The 23,655-nt window shown below is 44.0% G+C and overlaps 1 protein-coding gene across 1 annotated transcript in view; it reads right to left on the reverse strand.

Annotated features, from left to right (window-relative positions):
* The window catches only part of si:ch211-186j3.6 (neural-cadherin), a 361,581-nt gene that overhangs the window by 32,806 nt on the left and 305,120 nt on the right, over positions 1-23,655 (reverse strand). Inside the window, exon 34 of the mRNA XM_061737325.1 lies at positions 6,923-7,103. Coding sequence (XP_061593309.1) covers positions 6,923-7,103 — 181 coding nt within the window. The remainder of the gene's footprint in view (positions 1-6,922; positions 7,104-23,655) is intronic.

Here is a 23,655-nt window from a genome sequence, read left to right on the forward strand (position 1 = left end):
CTCAGTTTTCATTATGCCTCGTTTGAGTCTGTGTAGGTGTTGACTACGGTATTCAGTCAGTTTGGCAACGCGGCTTCTCTTATCTGCACTTCCTGTTATCATCGCCCATCATTAACCATGACTGGAGTCTGCGAGTGATGAGATTCTTAATGCAACCTGGAGGAGCACACATGTTCCCTACAACAGTAATTAGTAACAGGTGTAGTGTGGGAGTTTCTGACGACAGGTTGCTTTAGGTATCCTGCGCTTCTCAGTTATTCAAAAATCCTACAAGTTGAAGAGATTTTCGTCTCGGCTGCATGCTTTCAGACAGCTTTTTTCCTCCCCATTGCCTAATTTGAAAATATACTTTTGTTTAGAAGCAGTGAAGTGAAAAATGGAAAGAAATTGCCATTGGCTGCTGATTATGCATCGGATAATTCTGGCTCCTCTGCATAATCATAAAGGCTTATATTGTAAATACGGATTTTAAAGTTAAACATTAGCAACAAATTCACAAAGTAGTGAACAAAGGCAAAGCTCCACTAAAAGGATTGGGAGGTAGGCCTATTTATGATGATTAACGGTTCTGCCAACACAAAGAACGAGACAGCCATCGAGGCTCGTTCAAATCTGTAAATAATGTCTGAATGTTTGAACATTATGTGTTCCCTTATGTTGTTTTCATTCAATACAATAAAAGGTGGTATTTTAATGTGTTTGTACTTGATTTATGCAATTCTGCAAAATGAAACACCGCTGTGCTCCATCGAGACAAGCACGACTTCAGAGGTGTTTAATATGTTGACATAACTCAATCAGGTAAATATTGTCGTGTAATGGTCATGTGCAATGTGGTGAAAACAAAAAGCAGAAGTTAGTTTCAAAACCTGATCATCAAATCAACTAAATAAAACAACACATGACAGATCAAGCCCTGCCATTATTGTACTGCAAAAACCAAGCTGCGGCTCAGAGTCTGTGGATGAAAAAGCAAGTGCATTTCATGATTCAACAGCTTAACCATCTTGAGAAGTAATGACTTGTAATAAATGTGGGACTTCATGTGTCTCACATCACTGTTTCTGTCCAGCTCTTATTCATGACAGTGCTTGGGGTGAACTTACAGGAAAGTTTACCCCCAGGAAGACTGGAAACTGTTGAGAATGATTTCAACTTGTGAATAATCTGATGAACTCCAAATTTTTCATCGTTGATTAAAAACCTTCGCGGTTCGATGGGAAGCATTTTCTATTCTGGTCTACGTTGCTTTTTGTTCACACAGTTCTCACTGCGCCAGTCCACCAAAACTGTGAAACCCCCTGCTTTTTAAAAATTTTTCATATTTGGTTATCAGTGATGAGCAGAAACTGGCTTACTTACCCGAGAAGCAGTAGGGGGAATTAGTTCCTGCATTTTTTCATCTTTAGTTGGATAAGTTACACAGCGTCAAATAATTATGTAAATATATGTATTTCAAGACCATGTGAGGCCACATGTTTTGTTTTTAATTGAATAATGCAACAAAAAAAAACTTAACATTTAAATCTGTGCAAGTGTTTTTCTTTCACACAGTTACACTCGTGTTATGCTAAGTTGGTGTCAGTTCACGTACAAATGTTTGCACTTCAGGCCACCAACACCCTCACATAAACGCTGGTACAGGAACAATACAGTATCAGCAGTAAGATGAGAGGAAAAACAAAGATGTTGTTTCAGTCAAGTGATGTCAAGAGGTGATTATAATAGTTATTTGGTTTCATATTAGACTGTTTCGCCTTCTCTCCCTCACTTGCCAGACCATTGTCTCACTCCGTCAAAGTGTTTGAGGAGCAACGAAGGGCAGAAGATATTCATCAACAAATATGATGAATAACCAAAAACCAAAGTTCTTCAAATAAAGATGGATCCGGATTTCCATAGTTCTCCTTCGACAGTGCACAACATCGTCAAATGACTGGAATGATCTGGAGGAGTATCAGTCAGAGAGGGGCAGGGACACTGGTGCTGTCAGCCAGGCATCTCCCCAGGAAACCATTTAGAAACAATTTGGAAAAGTGCAGGCATGTTTTAGACAAACTGCTGAGCATGTACAGTTCAGATCCACCTTGCAAAAGCAACCATGGAAATCTTGTATGTGGCTGGTGTGAGACTCGCTCAGTGTATTAGCCGGATCAACCCGATCTCTTCCTCCAAATTAGGAGAAAGAGTTGTTTTCTGTACAGCAGAAGCTGAGTCAGGACGCAGGCCAGTCTCTGTCGCAAGTTCACGTGGAGAGGGAAGATGTGCTGCTGCAAGTTTTTTCTTTTTCTTTTGTTAACCAGATACTTGCAGCAGGCATTGTCTGAACTTTATGATTCATTGCAACAATAACAAGAGAAACAAAAGCTAAGTACACACTAATAATAATGATTGCCGAACTCAAGTAAAAAAGAAAAAAAAAAAAAAATCACCAAATGTATCATAGCTCCATTAATTTCTTTATCTTTGTAAGACTAATGTCAGCCCTGAACAGCAGCGGCCCTGAGTCTGGTTCTGCCAGAGGTTTCTTCCCGTTAAAGGGGAGTGTTTCTTCCAACGGTCGCCTGGTGCTTGCTCAGGGATGGGGGATTGTGGAGAATAAAAGTTTTGACGCAATCTGTTGGTTTCCTTAGCGAAGAAATAATCATAATTGTTAATTTAATGAATTTGTTTTAATTGGAATCGTTTTTGCATGAGAAGTATTGATTAAGCAAAAAGTTTGAATCCAATAAGGATTTCAAACCAATCCATCTTTCATCCATGGCCATAATGAGTTACAAGCTGTGCGGGTGGTGTTCAATGTTGTAATAATTGGAACATAATTGTATTATAATTGCAATTAACTTGTTTATCTGTATGAAGTGCTTTGAGAGGACGTTTGCCGTGAACTGAGACTATGCAAATAAACTGAAGTGAATTGAATTAATTACGTAGTAAAAGGGGTCATGGCTGTTGCTGAATACATTTGCATGTGTGTCCCTTGGACTTGTGGAAGTCTCTGATGACAATTTGAGAGAGACAATAACACTGCTCAGTGTTAATAAATGTTTTGTCATGAGTGCCCCATTATGTTTAATGAATTTTAATGACCAAAAATCGAGTAATGTTTTCACATTATATGGATATTTGCTAAATTAACAAATTATTATTAGTATCATTATGACTGTTGCACATTTCACCAATACTATGAACTATACTCATGCTTTGCAATTTATTATGCAATATTATGATGATTATCACGAGTTTTTCAACCCATTCTCTACTTCTTACAGCTTTGCTCTATTTGAAGTGAAAAGACAGTTCAAAGGGAACTTTCTGCCACCTCAGACCCTACATTTCTTTAGGGTGGGGGGGGCACAGAGCAAGATAAAGAATGATTGTGATTATGTTGCTGACAACATACACCAAGCACTACAAAGCCCCATTAGTAAAAAAAAAAAAAACTGTTTGCAAAACTACTCAGCTTTAGACGGAAGATGAGCTTTCTGGGAAAACATCTTGCTGATGGATATGTTGCTTTCAAAAGCTTGGCTCTTACTTTAAAAAACAAGTCCAACAATACCAGTTTAGTCAAAATTACAACATCAATATACTGCGGCTTCCAAGTGAAGGCTAATGAGCGGGATTGTGTGTATTTTCCAGCAGGCTATCCTTTTTCCTGCGCTGGAGGTGAAAAAATGTAAGGTGGTGGAATGACAACGATTTCATTTGGTTTCATCTGAACTGCAATGTTTCAGTAGTGGAGACACAATTTTCACAGGCGCAGATAATTAGCACATTATGGTCTTAAACTACACTGCCTGGCCAAAAATATAAAAATAAAAATAAAACGATAAAAGAAAAGAAATCACCTAGATTCAACCAAGCAAATAGGTAAGAGCCTCCCGTTAGGAAAGTAAAGCAGTGATTAATGCAAGCTTTTTAACCTGAACAGATGCAGTTAGTTCTTATTCTTTAAACTACCATCTCAGAAATCACATCTCGTGGTCAATCTTATTGTAGATGAAATTATTGATCTGCATTAAGCCAACAAAACAACCAGGGCAGCAGCTGAAGTTGCCCAATTTATTATTAAAACTTGGAAGGATGGATTTGAAGAATTTGCAGAATTTATATCAATATTTTATGATGATAAGTGCATTTTCACATAAACCATGTGATGACAACTCAAGGTACTGGGACTAAACAGCTGTATAGCCTTAAGAAAGCTACTTATTAGTAAGGTTCATAAAAAAAAAGAAAAGAAAGAAACCAATGTTTTAATTTTGCTTGGGAGAAGGAGGATTGCACTTTGGGGCACTGCAGGAACAGTCATGGATGAAATGATGCACTCACCGGGCGAGCTCCACTGCAGTCAAAGACCTCATAACATCCCAACAATGCACTGTGCTCTCAGACTGCAGACTTACTGGTGGTGTCTAAAATTTCTAACGTGTAAGATAAAGCTTGCAGGTATCCGGCTCCTTTCTTCAGGAACCAACTTCCAGTTAAGGTTCAGGAGACAGACACGCTTTCAATCTTTCATTAACTTTGTCCTTGTCCTCCCAAAAATGTGTTTGTGGTTGTTGTCTCTGTCTTGTCTTCACAACCCTCTCAGATGGTCATGTCAGATGAAATCTGTCCTTCTTATCCCCCACCTGGGTGATGCTCAGGGTGGGGGTCTGAATTGAAGCAAAATTGAATGAGATCTATTGGTTTCTCGAGACCATGAGATTGCTTTTTAACAACTGGAATGATAGAAATACATTTATAATGAATTAAATGTAAGTGGAATGAATTGGATTTTAAATTGATTATTACAAATAGAATGTCATTGAAATATAACTGGCTTGAGTCTGATTGTACCTTAATCAACTTGTAGTCAAGTTGTTTGCTTGAATTGATGAACCTTCTTGTGAATGAATTGTATACAAATGAACTGAAATGAAAGCAAATAACCTTGACCAATAGTTTTTCTCCTTAGACAGGGAAGGAAATGTACGACAGGAATGCTCTTCTAAGCCTCTCTCCTGATCATCAACACATAAAAACATAATTAACCGAGTTCTGTACTTGTATTTACTGCTGCACATATACAAAAAGTGTCCTGATCCTGCAATTCCCAAGATCCCCCAAACTCCTTGACATGATTTTATTAGACCTGATGAATGAACACTCTTTTATCAAAAAGCAAAGTTTCCTTGCAACCCCTGTTGACATTTCATCGCGCTTAACCGCGCACTCAATAGCAGAACCGTCTGGCAGTACAACGATGGGAGAAATCATTGTGTTTCTGTGCACAATTTTTGACTTGTAACTGAAGCAGATTTCAGACAAAATACAGATGAAATCTGTGTTTTTCATTCTGTACTTCCCCTCCTGTAGTGCTGTAATGTAAGAATGCAGTCAGAACCATGTAGTTTTTATGTCGCTATATTCAGCTGATTTATTGATAAAGGCACAAGAAACGGACCATGGACACACAGGAGAGATTATATCTCTTGGTAAAAAATGCATTTTCCTCCTCTAAAAGGTCGAGGAGATGCTGAGGGAGGTCTGTTTCTCTCTATTTACACTCCTGATCCCGCTACCCAGAACCCAGACAAACAGAAGTTAGAGAATGGCTGGACGGATAATCGTGGTGGAGTTGAAGAAAAGTGGTAAATCTGGTCAACACCGGTTCAGTCACGTTCATGCTGAAAAGTTCATAAACTTGTAACCAATTCCCAACTTTTAAATACAAAGTCATTGTCAGCCATGTTGTGACCTTATGAGTTTCTTTGATAGGAAAAACAGATACCGGTATATGAATGGTATGATGAAAACCAAAACATTTGCCTTAATTTTCACGAGGCCAACTTCTATATTCATCCATCCATTTTCTATACCTGTTTTATCCTTTTCAGGGTCACGGGGGTCTGCTGGAGCCTATCCCAGCTCATCACAGGCGAGAGGCGGAGGTACACCTGGACAGGTCACCAGTCCATCATAGGGCCACATATACAGACAGAAAACCAGACACACTCACACTCACACCTACGGGCAATTTAGAATAACCAATTAACCTACTACGCATGTTTTTGGACTGTAGGAGGAAGCCGGAGTAACCGGAGGGAACCCACGCAAGCACGGGGAGAACATGCAAACTCCACACAGAAAGACTCCTGCTGGGTCCAGGAGCCGAACCAGGAACCTTCTTGCTGTGAGGCAACAATGCTAACCACAAAGCCACTGTCCTGCCCTTCTATATTCAGATGCACATTAAATGTTTTTGTTTTCTATGAAAATGGTGTTAAATTACATTTAAAGCATAATGAGACCAAGTGGGTAAACCTACCAGGTAATACCAACATGTGAACACAATACCCATAAGTGGGAAATTATGAGCAGAAAAGCATGCTTACAAGTGTGAAGGTAGTGTTTGCACAAATGTGCTACTGTGAGCACAAAGCTGTTATAAGATTGTGCTTGACCCTGCTTAACAAGAGTGAAAAAAACAAGTATTGGTTGTTCTGGTTTTGTGGCACGTAATCTGTTGAACTAATTGGCTTCAGATGGCTTCATCGATAAGTACAGCTGATTTCCACCTGTATGGAAATAAAAATGTATGCAGTTCTGCACTGTAATAATACCTAACAGAAGCATAAATATAAAGTATTGGTTCAAGCACCAAACCTTGTGGGACTCCATGACCAACTGGTCTTTGAAGAAAAACTCCTCAAACTCATAAACACAATGAAAAGTATCAGATCAATATGATTTAAACTATCTTCATTCCCATTAACATGTGTCATGGTTCTGTATGAAAAGAGCTAACAAGTCACAAGCAATGATATGATCTGATCTCTTCAGACAGATTATGACTCTAAATGATGAATGTGCCTGCGAAATGTCCACGTGTGAGTGTGCAGGTATATTGGTGTGTTCGGGCCTCACTGTTTACCTGCATTCATGCACTCTCCACAAGTCCACACAGGTGAAGGGGGGGCTACACTGGTTCCTTTTGCAGGAGTCAGACGAGCATCCAGTGGAAAGTCCTTGGACGCTGAGTTGGGAAACCCCGTCTCGTGGTTGGCTGTCCAGTGGCATGTATCGGCCATTGAGGCGAAGGTCCCTCATGCAACCTGCAGAACCGACAGTGGAAAAGAGAGTTCAGTTCAGCTGTTATTGGCATTTGTCTCCTCAGACAAGAAAATAAAACAGTTTTATCTCTACCTGATAAAACACATAAACAGGCTGTTCTTCAAAGATTACTGGCTCTGATTTTAATGCTTAAAGCATAAATCAGCACAGCCTTTCAATTTCAGAGCTGTCCAGGATTAAAAAGCTTTTTCACCTTTGTGGAAAAAAATCAGTTTTACTTTATTCAGTGATTGAAAACATCCATTCACACATAAAAATTCTGAACATTGAAGCCAAAAAATGTGGCCAGAGTAATTATCTGCAGTATTTAGTTGTGGTCCTGGTCTGGTCACATGATCACCTCACCGTAGGGGGTAATTGGCTGTTAAACTATACAAATGTGTGAAACAAAGCAGGATGGAATTTAAATGTCAGCACCACTGAAATTAGATAAAAGTGATAACCAAGCCATTAGAGCCAGGTAGCATGTGTAGTTACCAGGAAAAGTGTGATCCACATATTTCTCTTGGATCTATCCATCCACCTGTTTATACCTGTCTATTTTATATAGAGTACACTTAAACCTTCCTAGTCAAGGTACCTGTTCTTCAGGCTGCCAGACCATCACATCACAAATGCTGCATATAAACAATCAAGCACACACAAAAATGTAGTACTATGAACGGTTTAGTGCAACTATGGGGAGAACATGTAAACTCCAAAGAGGAAGGCCCCTGCCAGGATTCAAACCAGAAACTGCTTAGAACAGCTACAAACAACACATGTATTCAAACAGTGTTGGCGTTACAGTTATGGTTGCTGGATGTAGATCATACAAATAGACGCTTTTATTGGAAAATCTGACCTTCGCTACCCTCTTCTGAAACAGTTGTGTAAATTCTGGCAGATATCAGGTGATTATGATTGACAGGCCTCACAAATGACACCGCCCGACTGCTGTCCCAGCATTCAGAGACTCCATCAGCACTCAGGTTACGCTAAGTTCTGTTTCATTCCTTCCAGACTGCCAGTGGCAGTAAACAGAGTGGATATGTCTCCTCGCGCTCCGCGCAGGTCGAGATTTAATAACAACAGTGTCACGTGAGTGACGTGTAGGCTACCTGTGCGTCTATAAATACCGCCCGGTAGACTACATCCGGCCTCTCTTGAATCTTCTCGCTGTTAACCTGACGTACATCGCTGGTTAATCGCTCCGTAGATCCGTGTTTCGGATCTATATTTTCTGCAGGTTCGGGGAGGTAAGCTCAACTCTGGTTGGTGGTGTTTGACAGCCTGCCTGTGACTCTTGGTCGGAGCGCACGTTGTGCCCTCTAAGGCTGTGACTGTCAAGCCATCTTACCTCTCCCTTTCTCCATCGGGAGGATCCGAGCGCCCGTGTGTCGGGCTGGCTCGCTCCCCAGCCACACAAACGGTCTTGAATTGTTTGTGCTGAGCTGATTCCTCCACATGCTAGATGTCCCAGCCGCGTTCAGTGGTCCGCCCACTGCTCTCGTCTGTTGGTTCCTAGCCTGGCTTGGTGAGTATTTTTTGCTTAAGCTTTAAAAAAAAAAAAATATATATATAAATTAAAAAAAAAAAAAAAAAAATATATATATATTTAAAAAAAAAAAAAAAAAAAAAAAAAAAAAAAGCTAGTCCAGAGGTTCCGGACGCGTTCTGTGGCGGCCACAGTTCTCGCTTGGATTGCCTGGCTCCACACTGAATTGTTTGGATTAAGAACAGTGGTGTGAGGAGTCTGTTAGATGTTCTGATCGAGTCTCGGTTCTCGCCCAGATTTCCTAACTTGACCCTTTTATTTTTTGGAGGAAGCGATGATGGCTTGTACATCATGTGGCACCCTACTGTTGGTAGAGGATGGCCATGAATTGTGCCCCCAGTGTCTGGGGGTGGGGCACCTGAGGGAGGCCCTCTCCGACCCCTGCATCAACTGCAGCATTTTGCCGCTCTCGGTGAGAGAGGACCGGCTGCGTCAGGTGGAAGGCCTCCTCTTTAGGAGCGACCTCCCACCCTCTGGGCCCGCTCATGTCAGTGCAGGTTCCCGCAAAAAGCACCGGGACAAGCGCAGAGCGGGGCCCCATGACGAGCGCAGTGGCCCTACGCAGAAGAAGGCGAAGGATGCTCCCTCACGCAGTGAGATGGAGGATTTACGGGCTGAACTGGAGCAGCTTAAGGCCTTAGTGAGGGAGCGGGCTCTGCCCTCCCCACCTCTGGCGGTCCCCTGGGAGTCAGATTGTGGAGACGATGCTATGTCTACCAGGGCTTCAAACTCCATGTTTCAAGGCCGTGACAGTGTGTTTAGCTCTGGCGAGTATCCCTCCCCTGAGCTGCCGTGTCTGGTGGTTGACCCAGCTAGCATACAGGCAGAGGCTGGCTCGGAGACATCCCTCAGGAGCTCTGGGAGCACTGAGCTGGGAGAGGGCCCCTGCCCTTTGCAGGCAACACTACGTGCGGCCCTGGCTAAGGTCGGGCTGGATGATGCGCCCGCTGCCCAACCGGCGAGCAACCCATTCTTTCGCCGGACTCCTGTAGCCCCGCCCTTTGATGTCCCGCCCTCGCCTGCTTTTTTGCAGGAGCTGCGGCGCTGCTGGGCAGATCCAAAGGCGTTTGCCTACCATGGCAAGGATGCGAGGACTTTGGCCTCCATGCGCCAGGCGGAGCAACATGGCCTGGTTCACATGCCTCCCGTGGACCCGTGTATCGCCTCACTGGTCCTTTCACCAGATGAGGCGCTCAAAGATAAGGCCCGCTGTCCTAGGCCTCAGTGCCGGGTAACGGATAGCCTTCTCTCGACGGCTTATGATGCGGCAGGCCGCATGGCTCGCATTGGGAACTCCCTCTCCGTGCTCCTCCTCGCCCAGTCCCAGATGTTGCAGTCGGAGCATGAGGGCGGGGAGTTGGGTGACACTAACGACGCTGCGCTCCAAGCCTTCGGGCTGATGACCAGAGAGCTTGGCCGCCTGATGTCCACCCTGGTGGTGACGCGGCGTCAGGTGTGGCTGGCGCAGGCACCCATGTCTGATGATTGCAGGCAGACGCTACGGAAGCTTCCGGTAGTGCCGGGCCAGTTGTTTGGGCCAGAGGCAGAACAGGCGTTGGAGCGCAGGAAGCAGTCGGGTCAGGCATCAGAGGCCTGGGGTCGTCGGAGTGCGAGCATGGGACCCCCAGCTCAGCACTCCAGGAGACGGGGCGCACAAGACCTGCGCCGCTCACATCCCCCGAGCCCCCCTCCGCAGCCCTGGCAGCACAGCCGGGTTGCTGGGGGTGGTGGGCGTCAGCCCAGGGGCGCACACCCTCCACCTCGCCGGTCTCAGCGGGTGCAGGGGCAACACCAGCGTCCCCCCAAACCCCCAAATAATCCTCGAGGCACTCTATGAGGGCCTCGGGCCGGCGGTGGGCAGGTTTTCACATCAGCACCTGGCCTATTGGGCAGCCCATTCTCCAGATGTATGGGTTTTGAGAACACTGTCCCAGGGCTACAGGTTGCAGTTCCGCCGCCGGCCCCCACCACCCTCCGGGGTCAGGGAAACCTCGGTCAGAGACCGCGGGAGGGCCCTGTGTTTGTCACAGGAGATAGCCAAACTCTTGGACAAAAAGGCCATCACAAGAGTTCACCCACATACACAGAGCAGTGGGTTTTACTCAACATACTTCCTCATCCCGAAGAAAGACACTTCTCTTCGGCCTGTGCTGGACCTTCGGGGTCTGAACCAGTACCTGAAGGTCCTCCCATTTCGGATGCTGCGTACACGCGACGTCCTTCAATCTGTCACTCCAGGGGAGTGGTTCACCTCCATAGACCTCAAGGACGCCTACTTTCACGTCCCAATACACCAGATGCATGAGGGCGGCCTTGACATCGCTATGCCTGTCGGGAGTAAAGATTCTCCCATATCTGGACGACTGGCTTATATGCGCCCCCTCGCTCCAGGAGGCGGAGCTGATGACATCCAGGGTCCTCACACATATCGAGGCTCTGGGCATGTCGGTAAATTGGGAGAAGAGCTTGTTGCGTCCTACGCAGCAGACCACCTTCATCGGCCTGTCCCTCGATTCCGTGTCAATGCAGGCACGCCTTACTGCAGAGCGGGCACAGCGGATTCAGGACCTGCTACGGTCCTTCCGCCTCGGGATGAGGTTGCCCGTCCACGCATGGCTCCGACTGCTGGGGATGCTGTCGGCGGCCTCAGCTGTGACACCTCTGGGGCTGCTGCACCTGCGCCCCCTGCAGATGTGGTTCAACAGCCTCCAGATGGACCCTCGCCTTCACAGGTGGGTCAAGGTCAAGGTTACCCACCAGTGCCTTATTCATCTCCACCGGTGGCGGGACAGCACCTTTCTATTGCACGGTGTTCCTCTCGGCTCAGTCCCTTCGAGGCGAGAGGTGGTGACAACAGATGCCTCACCTCAGGGTTGGGGTGCGGTATGGCAGAAGAGGTCAGTCCAGGGGGTTTGGGGCCCTCTGTGGCGGGGACGGCACATCAATGTCCTAGAACTCCGGACTGTCTACTTGGCGCTGAGGCACTTCTTGCCCTTTCTCAGGGGCAAGCATGTCCTCGTCCGGACAGACAACACTTCGACAGTGTTTCATGTCAACCACCAGGGGGGAACCAGGTCGCTGGACTCCCTGAACGAGGCCCGGAGGTTGTGGATGTGGGCTCATCCTCAATTGGCCTCCTTGAGGGCAATGCACCTCCCTGGCAGAGCCAACGTGGTGGCGGATTCCCTCTCACGCCGGCAGCTGCCGCCAGGGGACTGGCGGTTGCACCCCCAGGTGGTGCGAATGATTTGGGATCGATACGGGGAAGCCCGTGTGGATCTGTTCGCCTCGGAGTGTACGACTCATTGTCCACTGTGGTTCTCCTTGGCAGAGACCAGTGCCCCGCTCGGGATGGACGCTCTCGCCAACACTTGGCCGAGAGGCCTCCTTTATGCGTTCCCTCCGATTCCCCTGGTGATGCCCACGCTTCACAGGGTGAGATTATCGGGTCACAGGGTCCTCCTGGTGGCGCCCAAGTGGCCCTCGAGGATTTGGTTCTCCACGCTCCTCAGCCTGTTGGACAGGGAGCCTTGGCAGCTCCCAGTACGGTCGGACCTCCTGTCCCAGCTGGGCGGGGAGGTATGGCATCCCTCTCCGAGCCTCCTTCAACTCTGGGCCTGGCCGTTGAGAGGGAAGGGTCATTCTTGACGCACCTTGAGCCCTCGGTATGTGAGACCTTGCAGAATGCTAGAGCTCCTTCCACAAGAAGGGTGTATTCGCATTGCTGGGCCGCTTTCTCCTCCTGGTGCAGGGACGGGGGTTTTGACCCGATCTCCTGTCCGTTACAAATTGTACTGCGGTACCTGCAGTATCTGTTTGAGGCGGGCCGGGCGGCCTCGACCTTGAAGGTGCACGTAGCGGCTATTTCTGTCCACCATGGCCACATCGATGGTAGACCAGTTGGTGCGCATTACTGGGTGGCACAGTTTCTGCGGGGTGCCAGGAGACTGCGCCCCCCCAGAGTGCAGCGTGCAGCAGCATGGGACCTGCCGCTGGTCCTGCAGGCCTTGGGCGAGGCCCCCTTTGAGCCTATGGCAGGGGGGTCCTTGAGGACGACGTCATGGAAGACCGCCTTTCTGTTGGCTGTTACGTCTGCCAAGCGTGTGAGCGAGCTCCACGCCCTTTCAGTCAGTCCTACGTGCCTTCGGTGGAAGGCAGACAGCTCAGGAGTGACCCTGTGGCCAAATGTCGCTTTCCTGCCAAAGGTGTTACCCCCTGACCATGCCAATCAGGCCATAGAGTTGGCAGCATACCATCCTCCCCCGTTTGAGTCCCGGCTGGAGGAGCGGGCTAATTTGCTGTGCCCAGTCCGGGCGTTGCGGCTCTACCTTCAGGCAACACAGAGCTTTCGACGCTCTGAGCAATTGTTTGTGTGCTACAGGGGGGCGCACAAGGGCCGTGCCCTGTCGAAGCAACGTCTCTCCCACTGGATTGTTGAAGCAATCAAACAGGCTTATGACGTGGCAGGTAGACCTGCCCCTTCAGGCGTTGTCTGTCATTCCACCAGGGGTGTGGCCACTTCCTGGGCGGCAATGAGAGGGGTACCGTTGTCTGAGATCTGTGCAGCGGCATCCTGGACGGTGCCGTGCACCTTCTCCAGGTTCTATCGCCTTAACGTGGCCTCTGGGTCCACGCTGGCTTCGGCCGTTCTGCCTTTGGCTTCTACGGCTGACCACTAGGTGGGTGTTGTTCCTCGTGACAGTGCTGGTATGAGTCATCCACTCTGTTTACTGCCACTGGCAGTCTGGAAGGAATGAAACAGAACGTAAGTTACGGATGTAACTATGGTTCTGTGAATTCCTGGATGACTGCCAGTCACACCGGTCACTCCGAACTTCCTGCGAGAAGATTCTGGGAGGCCGGATGTAGTCTACCGGGCGGTATTTATAGACGCACAGGTAGCCTACACGTCACTCACGTGACACTGTTGTTATTAAATCTCGACCTGCGCGGAGCGCGAGGAGACATATCCACTCTGTTTACTGCCACTGGCAGTCATCCAGGAATTCACAGAACCATAGTTACATCCGTAACTTACGTTATTCTGTGCATTCAGACGTGGCAGATTACAGTGACATAGTGTTGAAACTAGGCCTGTGTTGAAAAAAATCGATTTCCCAATTCTAAATCGATTCATATGTCTAAAGATTGATTTTTTTTTCTCTTTTTGTTTTTTTTTCTTTTATTTATTTATGTATTTTTTTTCATCATTACATTACAACTTTTGGTTATTTTTTTGTTTATCCCCAAAAAAGGAATGTTTTGTTGGACACGAGAATAACTACTGCCATGTTTTTGCCTTTAAATATGTTTAAAGGTATGAAAACATTAAAGTGTTAGGTTATAATTGCATAAATTGTCTATATTTCATTACTTTATATACTGTCTTGGGGTTACATTTGCAAAAAATGCTAAAAACCAAATGCTCAAAAATTAAAAACCAAAATAGACCGAAAATGGAACAAATAAAAACGCAATCTGGGAAAAAATAAAACCGATTTCATCCGTCTCTGTTTCCTCCCTGGATCTGTTTGGTAATTCTGACCCACATGATGTTTCTGAAAGCAGTTCTATCAGCATTCTGGGAGCTGATTGGTCCTTACAGCATCATTAGCTGCCAATACTTGCTGTTTAATCTCAATATAATACTAGTAGTAATATTTTGCAGAACTACAGTCATATAATTCATGCGACAGCTCAAAAAACAGTTTTAATAACACTAACCCAAATCAATATCGGAATCGAATTGGATCGAATCAAATCTTGATAATCGATTCTGAATCTTAAGAATCGGAATCGAATCGATTCTTGACATTTGAATCGATCCCCAGCCCTAGTTGAAACATGATGTCCTCACTTTCAGCAAACATCATAATACTCAACAGTAAAAAACGGTCCAGCTTTTTATTTGCGGCACACTGCAATTGAAGGAGTCTTGGTCGTATACATGAACGCAAGATAGCAGCCACACAAAGTAAGCTTCTTTGTGTGGAAACAGTTTACCCTGGTAAGAGCGTTGATCAGTAATCATGACAAATAAGTGCCCTTGAGAGGGAGTACTGTCCTCCCACTTGCACCAATGAAGTCTTGGAAGATCAGGTCTGTGACAAACATACAAAATCCTACCTACATGCTGATCAAGGCAGCTCACTCATTAAGTTGGCTTGTGAGGTTATGTGATGGGAAGAGATGGCTGATGGCTTCTGTCTTTTGATGTGCCCTTGTTAGCAGAGTTAACTTTGAGGATTGGAAAGGGCATTCAATAAAATACTTCCCAGTCAAGCGACATTTTGTTTGATGTGGAAACAGAGTGAAATGACTGTATTGATGTAGGAGAAGAAGAAAAATCTTTTTTAAAGCAGTAACACAACCAGCAATGCTAACATTGCTCTTGATTCTGCTGCTTGAACTGTTATGACGATTACGCTGCTACTTTTCTCTGAAATCTGTTCTGTGACTTGAATTTCTCAAGGCACAGAAATCACAAATGAAAATCATTTGTCAGTCAGGTTCTAGCTTCCTTGTTCCCTTCATAGATAGAGCCTCGTCATGGGCGTTTTTTTTTTTAATATCCGCCGTAAATGTTCAATCAGACTGACCCAAGGCTGTTCGCTACCTCTGTTAATATGTCTTTTCTGAGGAAAGGTTTTTAGCCTTCTTTGCTCTGTGGCATCACCCTGAAAGATGGACTCATCATCTCTTAACCTTTTCATAAATGGAACGAGAAAAGTGTCCAAGATTTCAATGTTCTGCTGTGCATTTACTGCCGACTGAATGACTTCCATCTTCACCGGTTCTTTACCAGGCAAACCTCGTATCGTCGGCGGGTGACGAAATGTGCTGTGCAGTCATCTTTATGTTTTATTGGACCTGCACCAAGCTCCAGACCCAGCATCATCCCCTCCACCATTGCACAGTCGTGATTCATCAGTGGATATCATTTTCATCCAATCATCCGGCGCCCATGACTGTTTCCTTCCAGCCTCTGTGTTCTTCCATTTAAGGTGATAATGATGATTTATGTTTCCTATATGTAAATTCCCTTTCCTTCGGGCGATTTTTAAAAGTTTGGTCTCAAATACTGACTCTTGTTTCTTCCCTGTTGTTTTAATTTCTTCTTCAACTCTTTAATGGAGGTTTTATAATCCCTAGCAAAGTTTCGACAGCTCTCTTGTTGGAGCCACATTCCCTGTCAGTCAGCCAGCTGCAACAGCCTGGAAAGGTCTGCAAATACTCTATTTAACTGGGAACTAATTTGCATATTTATACTTTTGCTGGCATTTGTTTTAGAAATGCAAATTACAAGGTGAGTCCATAGTTTTTCCTCTAATTGATTTGAAGAAGAAGAGGCCATTTATTACAATTTAATTTTGCTGCGCTTTACATAGCCAGAACGTTCCCCTACTACATAAACTAGTTATATTTAGATATATATTAAACTGAGCTGTTTCCATAGTTTTCTTTTGTCAGTTATGTATACAGCTCCTACTATAGGAAGTAGATGCTGGACCTACTGGAAAGAAAACGGTAAATTAAATTAAAAAAAAAACACCAACTATTTGAGTGATTATGTTCAAACTATTACTCGAAGGTTCAAAGTTCCTTTATAATCATAATCAGCTTGACATTAACACGAAAGAAAGAAAAACTGTTTCCCAAAACCAGCGTTTTAAAATAGAAGAAGAAAAAAATACCTAAAGTGTGATAAAAACCTCAAATTAAAAAGCGATGAAAACACATTGTTAAAAAAGGAACATTGTGTGGACCAAATGTTCAGTGAGGTGCATAAATCAGCTTGTGGTTCAAAGCTCAGGGAAGAAGCTGCACATCAGCCTTGGAGCCTGAGCTTTGAGGCTTCTTTGGAGCACATTGGACTGCTCTTTTCAACCCTCAGAGCGGCCACAGAGCGGTTGTTGTACCAGGCAGTTGCTGAGGATGTCGGGAGGCTCTCCAGCACAGATTAGAAGTCAGCATCGATGCATTGAGGACAGGCTGCTTCATCCTCCTCATAAAACACAGCCTTCTCAATGGTGCTTGCTCTGTTCGTATGCAGGCCCAGGCGTCTGGCAGTGATCTGTCTGGACACGCTGTTTGTGTTCATCTTGTTACTTTATTGCTTGCTTGGTGATTTTATTTTATTTTTCTTTCTTTCTATGTGTTTCCACCAAGGTAAATGCAAATATGAATAATATCCATAGATATTAACTTCCTACATCCCTGCCACGGTCTATCACCTCTACTTCTGTTAAAGAGAAATGCTTTTAAAATCAATTTATAAACCCTTGCATTGTCTTTTATTGCCTCAGGCTCAGCTGTCTACACTTCCTACCAACTCCAGGGAGCTCCCTTTGTGCTCGCATCTCTTACTCTCTGACCTCTTCCCAGGGTTATAAAATGCTATCTCACTTATTTCCAGTCAAACTGTATCCTGAGATTCAAAAGTGCTTGAATAGAAAGACAGACTACTTTTTCCCCCAATTGGTTCCTGGAGAGGTGTCATCTGTCATCCAAAAAGCTTCTTCAGTTCCAACTGACTGCTGGTGATGTCCAGGATTTCCACTTCGTGCCAGCTCTTGAATCCTTCATTGGACAGAAAACAAGGCCTGAACTGTCTGCATTAGTCACCCCTTTCCAGGCACACGCGTGTCTCTCCAGTCCCCGTCTCGTCCTTATATGAACAGGTCAGAAAAATGTACCTTGCTCTTTTTAAACTTCCCCGTAGTTGCACAACAATATTTTTCATAACCTGCCCCACGTAGACCTGCTGGCTGAGGATACACCTTTACACCTTATACTAATTCAGAAGCAATGGGAAGATGTGGCCAGTTTGTGACATTCATAAATTCAAATCAGAGTTTTAAGCAGCATTTCCAGAGTATGCTTTTAGTGAGGAGTTGATCGAAGTTCAAATCAACTCAGACTGATGAAGATTTTTTGAACGGCCCAGTGGGCTCAGTTTCTTCAGCCAGTAGGTTTATTCCGGTTTATATTCCGGTTATATCCGGTTTATTTATCTAGCTTCTAAATTTTTCCAGTAGCCAAAGGAAAAAGAAAAATAATTGTATAAATTCTGTTTACATTCGTATTTATAGAATGCAAATATTTCCTAATCTGTATAAGATGTACAGGTAAAAGCCAGTAAATTAGAATATTTTGAAAAACTTGATTTCAGTAATTGTAGTCAAAAGGTGTAACTTGTACATGATATGTATTCATTGCACACAGACTGATGCATTCAAATGTTTATTTCATTTAATTTTGATGATTAGAAGTGGCAATAAATGAAAATCCAAAATTCCGTGTGTCACAAAATTAGAATATTGTGTAAGGCAGGGGTCACCAATCCTGGTCCTCGAGGGCCGGTGTCCTGCATGTTTTACATGTTTCGCTGCTTCATTGCAACGTGATAAAAGTGACTGTGTCGTTAAGAGAATTGTGCAGCCCTCAATGACAAGCTGATGACGATGATTAATTAGAATCAGGTGTGTTAAAGCAGGGAAAACTCTAAAACATGCAGGACACCGGCCCTCGAGGACCAGGATTGGTGACCCCTGGTGTAAGGGTTACATTTTGAAGACACCTGGTGCCGCAAACTAATCAGCTGATTAACTCAAAACACCTGCAAAGGGCTTTAAATGGTCTCTCAGTCCAGTTCTGAAGCCTACACAAACGTGGGGAAGACTTCAGATTTGACAGCTGTCCAAAAGGCGACCATCGACACATTGCACAAGGAGGGCACCTTAGCCCCATAGAAAATCTGTGGGGTATTGGGAAAAGGAAGATTCAGAATGCCAGACCCAAAAACGCAGAAGAGTTGAAGGCCACTATCAGAGCAACCTGGGCTCTCATAACACCTGAGCAGTGCCAGAAACTCATCGACTCCATGCCACGCCGCATTAATGCAGTAATTGAGGCAAAAGGAGCTCCAACCAAGTATTGAGTATTGTACATGCTCATATTTTTCATTTTCATACTTTTCAGTTGGCCAACATTTCTAAAAATCCCTTTTTTGTATTTGCCTTAAAGGAGCTTGAGGCCGGATTGAGGCAGAATTTATGAAAAAAATTCGTATACGTTTTAAGTTTTCTAGTAATAATGTCAGATGAAGCGTTCCAAACCAAAAAGAATGAGCCGTCTAGTGTATCTCTCCTTTGCCTTGAACAGGTGGTGTGCTGCAAAATGTGCTGCAATTCGGGCCCAAATTTCCCGCGCTGGGCTGCGGATGTGACGTCACGTGACGCTGCATGCGCGTTCTCCCCGTTCTCCCGTGCCGGCTTCACTGTTGGCTGCAGTACCCCCAACGGCCGTCGTGGTGAAGGGTGGCGCTAGAGAGTCTCATTTCTTAAAAGGAGCCTCATGCTCCTTTAAGTAATATTCTAATTTTGTGACACACGGAATTTTGGATTTTCATTTGTTGCCACTTCAGATCATCACAATTAAATGAAATAAACATTTGAATGCATCAGTCTGTGTGCAATGAATACATATAATGTACAAGTTACACCTTTTGACTGCAATTACTGAAATAAATCAAGTTTTTCAAAATATTCTAATTTACTGGCTTTTACCTGTATATGTGTGTGACTGATGCTGCATCGGCTCCGTTAGGTCCGGGCGTCTGAGGCTTCAGCCCCAAACGTTTGTTGAGTAGCCCCAGAGGTAAAAGTAAGAACAGGACCTGCGTTTTCAAAAGACTATTTCCAGGTGATTGCAAAGGCTGTGAAACGATAAAACCACTTTTCTCTCTGGCTGGTCCTGGATTAGATTAATTCTGCTCTTTGACCCACCTACTTTGTCCCGACAAAATAATATGACAGAAGAGCTTCTCTGCCATAACTCTTGAGCAGATCCAATCAAACACAGCTCTGTGAAGCTGTCAGGGCCCGTTGGGCCGACATGCTCTGGCTTCATGAATGACTAGCAGAATTACAAAATAAACAAGTTACATTTTTTCATCCACGGATAAGAGGAAAATGATGGAGAAACAGAATCCGAGGCTTGTTAGATGAGGTGTGAAGGAGGCGTTAACTGTGTCGCTGCAGAAGCTTTGTTATGAGATCAGATTTGTAAAGAACATCTTCGCTTCTACAATTAAAAAAAAATAAAATCACCATAAAGCGAGCTAGGACTGACGTGACTTCCATCGGGCATGTAATTATAGACCCACACAGTCCACACACCGGTTAGTGTCTGTCGCTCAGCAGCAAAGACAAAAAGAACCGAGGCTGACAGGACATAACAGTGTAGCGTCAAGCTCATCTACAGTAAATAAATAAATAAAGGAATGAATAATCATAACATTTATTTTTATGTCTTTTATTTGCCTATCAGAATTTGAGGGGGTAGTCTCAGCCGTCAGCAGCAGCAGACCGTCTTCTCAGTGTGCGCAGGAAGGACACAGGTAATCCTGCTGCTCTAAAACGGTGCTGATTCCCAATTAGGTGTTCAGAGAGTCCACCTAAATTATGAATGAAAGCAGCAGAGTGCACAGAATCCTCTATCTACACTGTAGAATATAAAGAACAACAATTAAATGATGACTGAAAGTGTTCCTGCCTCTTTCAGGCATCCACTCGTGCTGTGGTGTCATGTGACCGTCGGCCCACTTGGACCAATGAGCACTGATATCCAGAAGAGGGTAGTAATGAGTTACATTTACTCCGTTACATTTACTTGAGTAAATTTTGGGAAATTTTGTACTTTTAGGAGTAGTTTTGAATCACTATACTTTTTACTTTTACTTACTTTTTACTTCACAAAACTACTAGTAGATTTGTGAAGAAGGAACTGTTACTCTTACTCCGCTAGATTAGGCTACGTTGAGCTGTTACTTTTCTTTTAATCCTGCGCGTACGTGTCAATCTCATGACATCACTGGGTGATTCTTTGGGAACATCTTTAGTTTTTTGCATGTTTTGTCACATATATACAGAGTCAAACACACACACAGAGTTTTTATGAGTTCATGGGCTTGTTCTAGTTCTGCCTGGTTAAAAAATAAAAGTACAAAGGCATGAAATGTTGTGCTTCTTGTGCTTAATTTATTTTTTTATTCTGTTATTATATTATTTATTAAAGTACTTGAATTTACTTTAAGCTTATTTTAATTTAAGCTATTTTTTTTATTAATTTTAATTTATTTTATTATTTTATTTGCCTGAAGATGATTATTTTGTACTTTTGTCTGTTTGAATGATTGTGTTAAAAAAATAAATCAGACGTTTCTCAACAGTTACTCAGTACTTGAGTAGTTTTTTCACCAAGTACTTTTTTACTTTTACTCAAGTAATTATTTGGATGACTACTTTTTACTTCTACTTGAGTCATATTATTTTGAAGTAACAGTACTTTTACTTGAGTACAATTTTTGGCTCCTCTACCCAGCTCTGCTGATATCCCCGTGTCTTTCAGGATCCATTTCAAGGTACGTCTTATGGTTTTTAATGGTCCTCCACCTTCGTATCTTAGTGGTTTTACCTTAAGAACCTTCGTGGACCCTCAGGTCCTCCGGCACGACCCTCTTAAAATCATTAATACAAGAACCCATGGTGAGCCTGCTTTCCAACACCACCGCCCATACTACTGTACGTGGCCCCCTGCAAGGCAGCCCGGCCCCCCGGGTGCTCCTCACTGGTTCCTCTGTGTCTTTTAATCTTAGAACATGTTTTATCAATGATAGGGATGAGGGTTGGTGGGCATGGAGATGGGCAGATGGGTGGGATTGAGTTTGCTTTTACTGTTGAGCACTTTGTGCTGCACTTTATTGTACAAAAAGTGGTATATCAATAAAGTTTGATTTGATCTATTTGGCCTCTATGTATGCATTAATCATTAGGGTGCGGGCTGAGACGTGAAGAACAGGAGAGTACATAAAAAGACAGAGGCCAGTTCATAACTGGTAGGCACTGGCAGTGCTCAGCTGTCGGCTGGACAGTCCAGGACAAAAAGCTGCATTTCTTGCCATCAACAGACGACCAAAGAGCCAAAGAGTAAGTAAGTAACTTCCTTTTGCTTGCTTAGCACAGGCTACCAGCAGATTTGGTTTCCCTGTTCAGTTAACAGTGTCATTTGCATCAAAGGTGTCAGTGGAATATATTATCATTATATAATTTGAGCGGGTTGTCTTTTTCTATGCATAGTTACATAGTCCTCTGAGTTCCTGGATAATAGTTTTGGTTGTTTGGTTTTTATTTTACAGACTGTACCAGTCAGCCGTATTGAGCGCTAGTTTCTCCCACTCAGTGTGTGTGTGTGTGTGTGTGTGTGTGTGTTAGAAGTCACCACTCCAGAACTTTTAGCTTTTAGTATCAGCTGTTATTTCACAGCCGGCATCAGTCGCTCTCACACACAGGAAACTCCACACAGCCAGCTGTGGAAATGAACATCATCCCACACTTGGGTGGATTAGCCATTAATGCACCGTATCAATTGTTCATTAGCATTTGTAAATGTCAGAGCCCTGCCTTTAAAAGTGTGGATGAATAGAGACAGGATCTATTTTTGGCAGCGCTGCTCAGAACAAATGCTTCTAAACCTGACTCGCGTGCTTTGAATGGCACAGCAACTTTTTTATTCTAGTTTGTGACACATCAAACACATCACTTTCCATTTAAACTCAATAAGTCAACCAGCCAATCAATCAATCAATCATGGTTCTTTTCATGTGTCAGGTGCGAGAGAAGTGCACACAGGAAAGACGGTTGGCCTAAATGAACTTGGATACCCTTCTCTTCTCACCAGAAAGCATCTTTACAGATGTTGCACAACTTAGGTCTTATTCATTTATTGTATATTCATATTATTATTTCCATTGCTTGGAAAAACATCCTGCCTTTTAACTGGCAACGAAGCTAAAGTATCAGGAAAGACGTTCAAATCAATTCCATCCATTAGGGTAGACAATACCACTAAAGGTTTTTTTTGGATCAACAAAATGCTCATATTCTTTTTCCCAAATGAAGTCTAAAAGCATTTTGACTTGAGACAGCACGATTCAGAATAGCATTCCCAGCAAGAAGCAGACACACAATGGATCTGACCTACTTTGGAGGGAATATTGTTTGCAGGAACTTGGTGCTGAGGTTGCAGTGCATACGTATCCTACAGAGGGATTGGTCTTGTGTTCCCCAAGCCGTGAAAAAAAAGAAAAAAAAAAAGAAACAAAGTGCTTCTCTGTAGTTTAAAAAAAAAAGCCCTTCCTCTGTACCGCTGCCCAAGTCTGGATGGAAGCAACTAGATCTACAATAGAGAACAGAGATGCACTGAGATCAGCCTGCGTTGGTTACATAACCACTGCAGACGTGTGATAACCCACGCTTCCTCCTCTGCAAGGGTCAGTCCCTGCATAGACACCCCTGCCAAGGTAATGGTGCCCTCTTAGGCTCTTTCACCAGGGGTAAAATAAGATTTTCTTTTTTTTTTAGAAAGTGTGCATCATTTGATCAACACAACACACCTACCAAAAGAAGAAAAAGAGAAGAAACCCTGATAAGAGTGCCCTTTTGCCTCAGTTACAGCTGGATACTACTTGGGTTATGTCTCTATAAATTGGGCACGTCTAGCTTCTGGGATTTCTGCTCATTCTTCAAGGTAGAACTGCTTGGCCTTTTCTCTGATTAGCACCTTCCTTGCCTGAGATTTGGCGCTCTGCCCTTCTTTTGCAGGAGTTTGTGCTCGGTGTCTATTTTGATTTAAGAGTACTGCATGAGGTGGGTTTTTTTACACTGTTTTATTATCCAACCCTGTGTTACTTGCCTGTTAGTGCCATTAGCTAAATGTTGCTGAAAATATGGAGACATTGACAAGAGGCGTATACATATTCTGAGAATATAATCTTTGATTTTGCATTTGTAGAGTGAAAATAATTTTGTGTAAAGCGACATAACAGGAACAAACTGTGAAAGTGTGAAATGCCAAGTTTTGCAGTTGACTGCACAAATACACTGGGTTGTAAAAAAGGAAAAAAAAAAGGAAAGTCACCACCTGGATTTATCTAG

The sequence above is a fragment of the Cololabis saira genome, chromosome 2 (genome assembly GCF_033807715.1).
Source record: "Cololabis saira isolate AMF1-May2022 chromosome 2, fColSai1.1, whole genome shotgun sequence".
Lineage (NCBI taxonomy): Eukaryota > Metazoa > Chordata > Actinopteri > Beloniformes > Belonidae > Cololabis > Cololabis saira.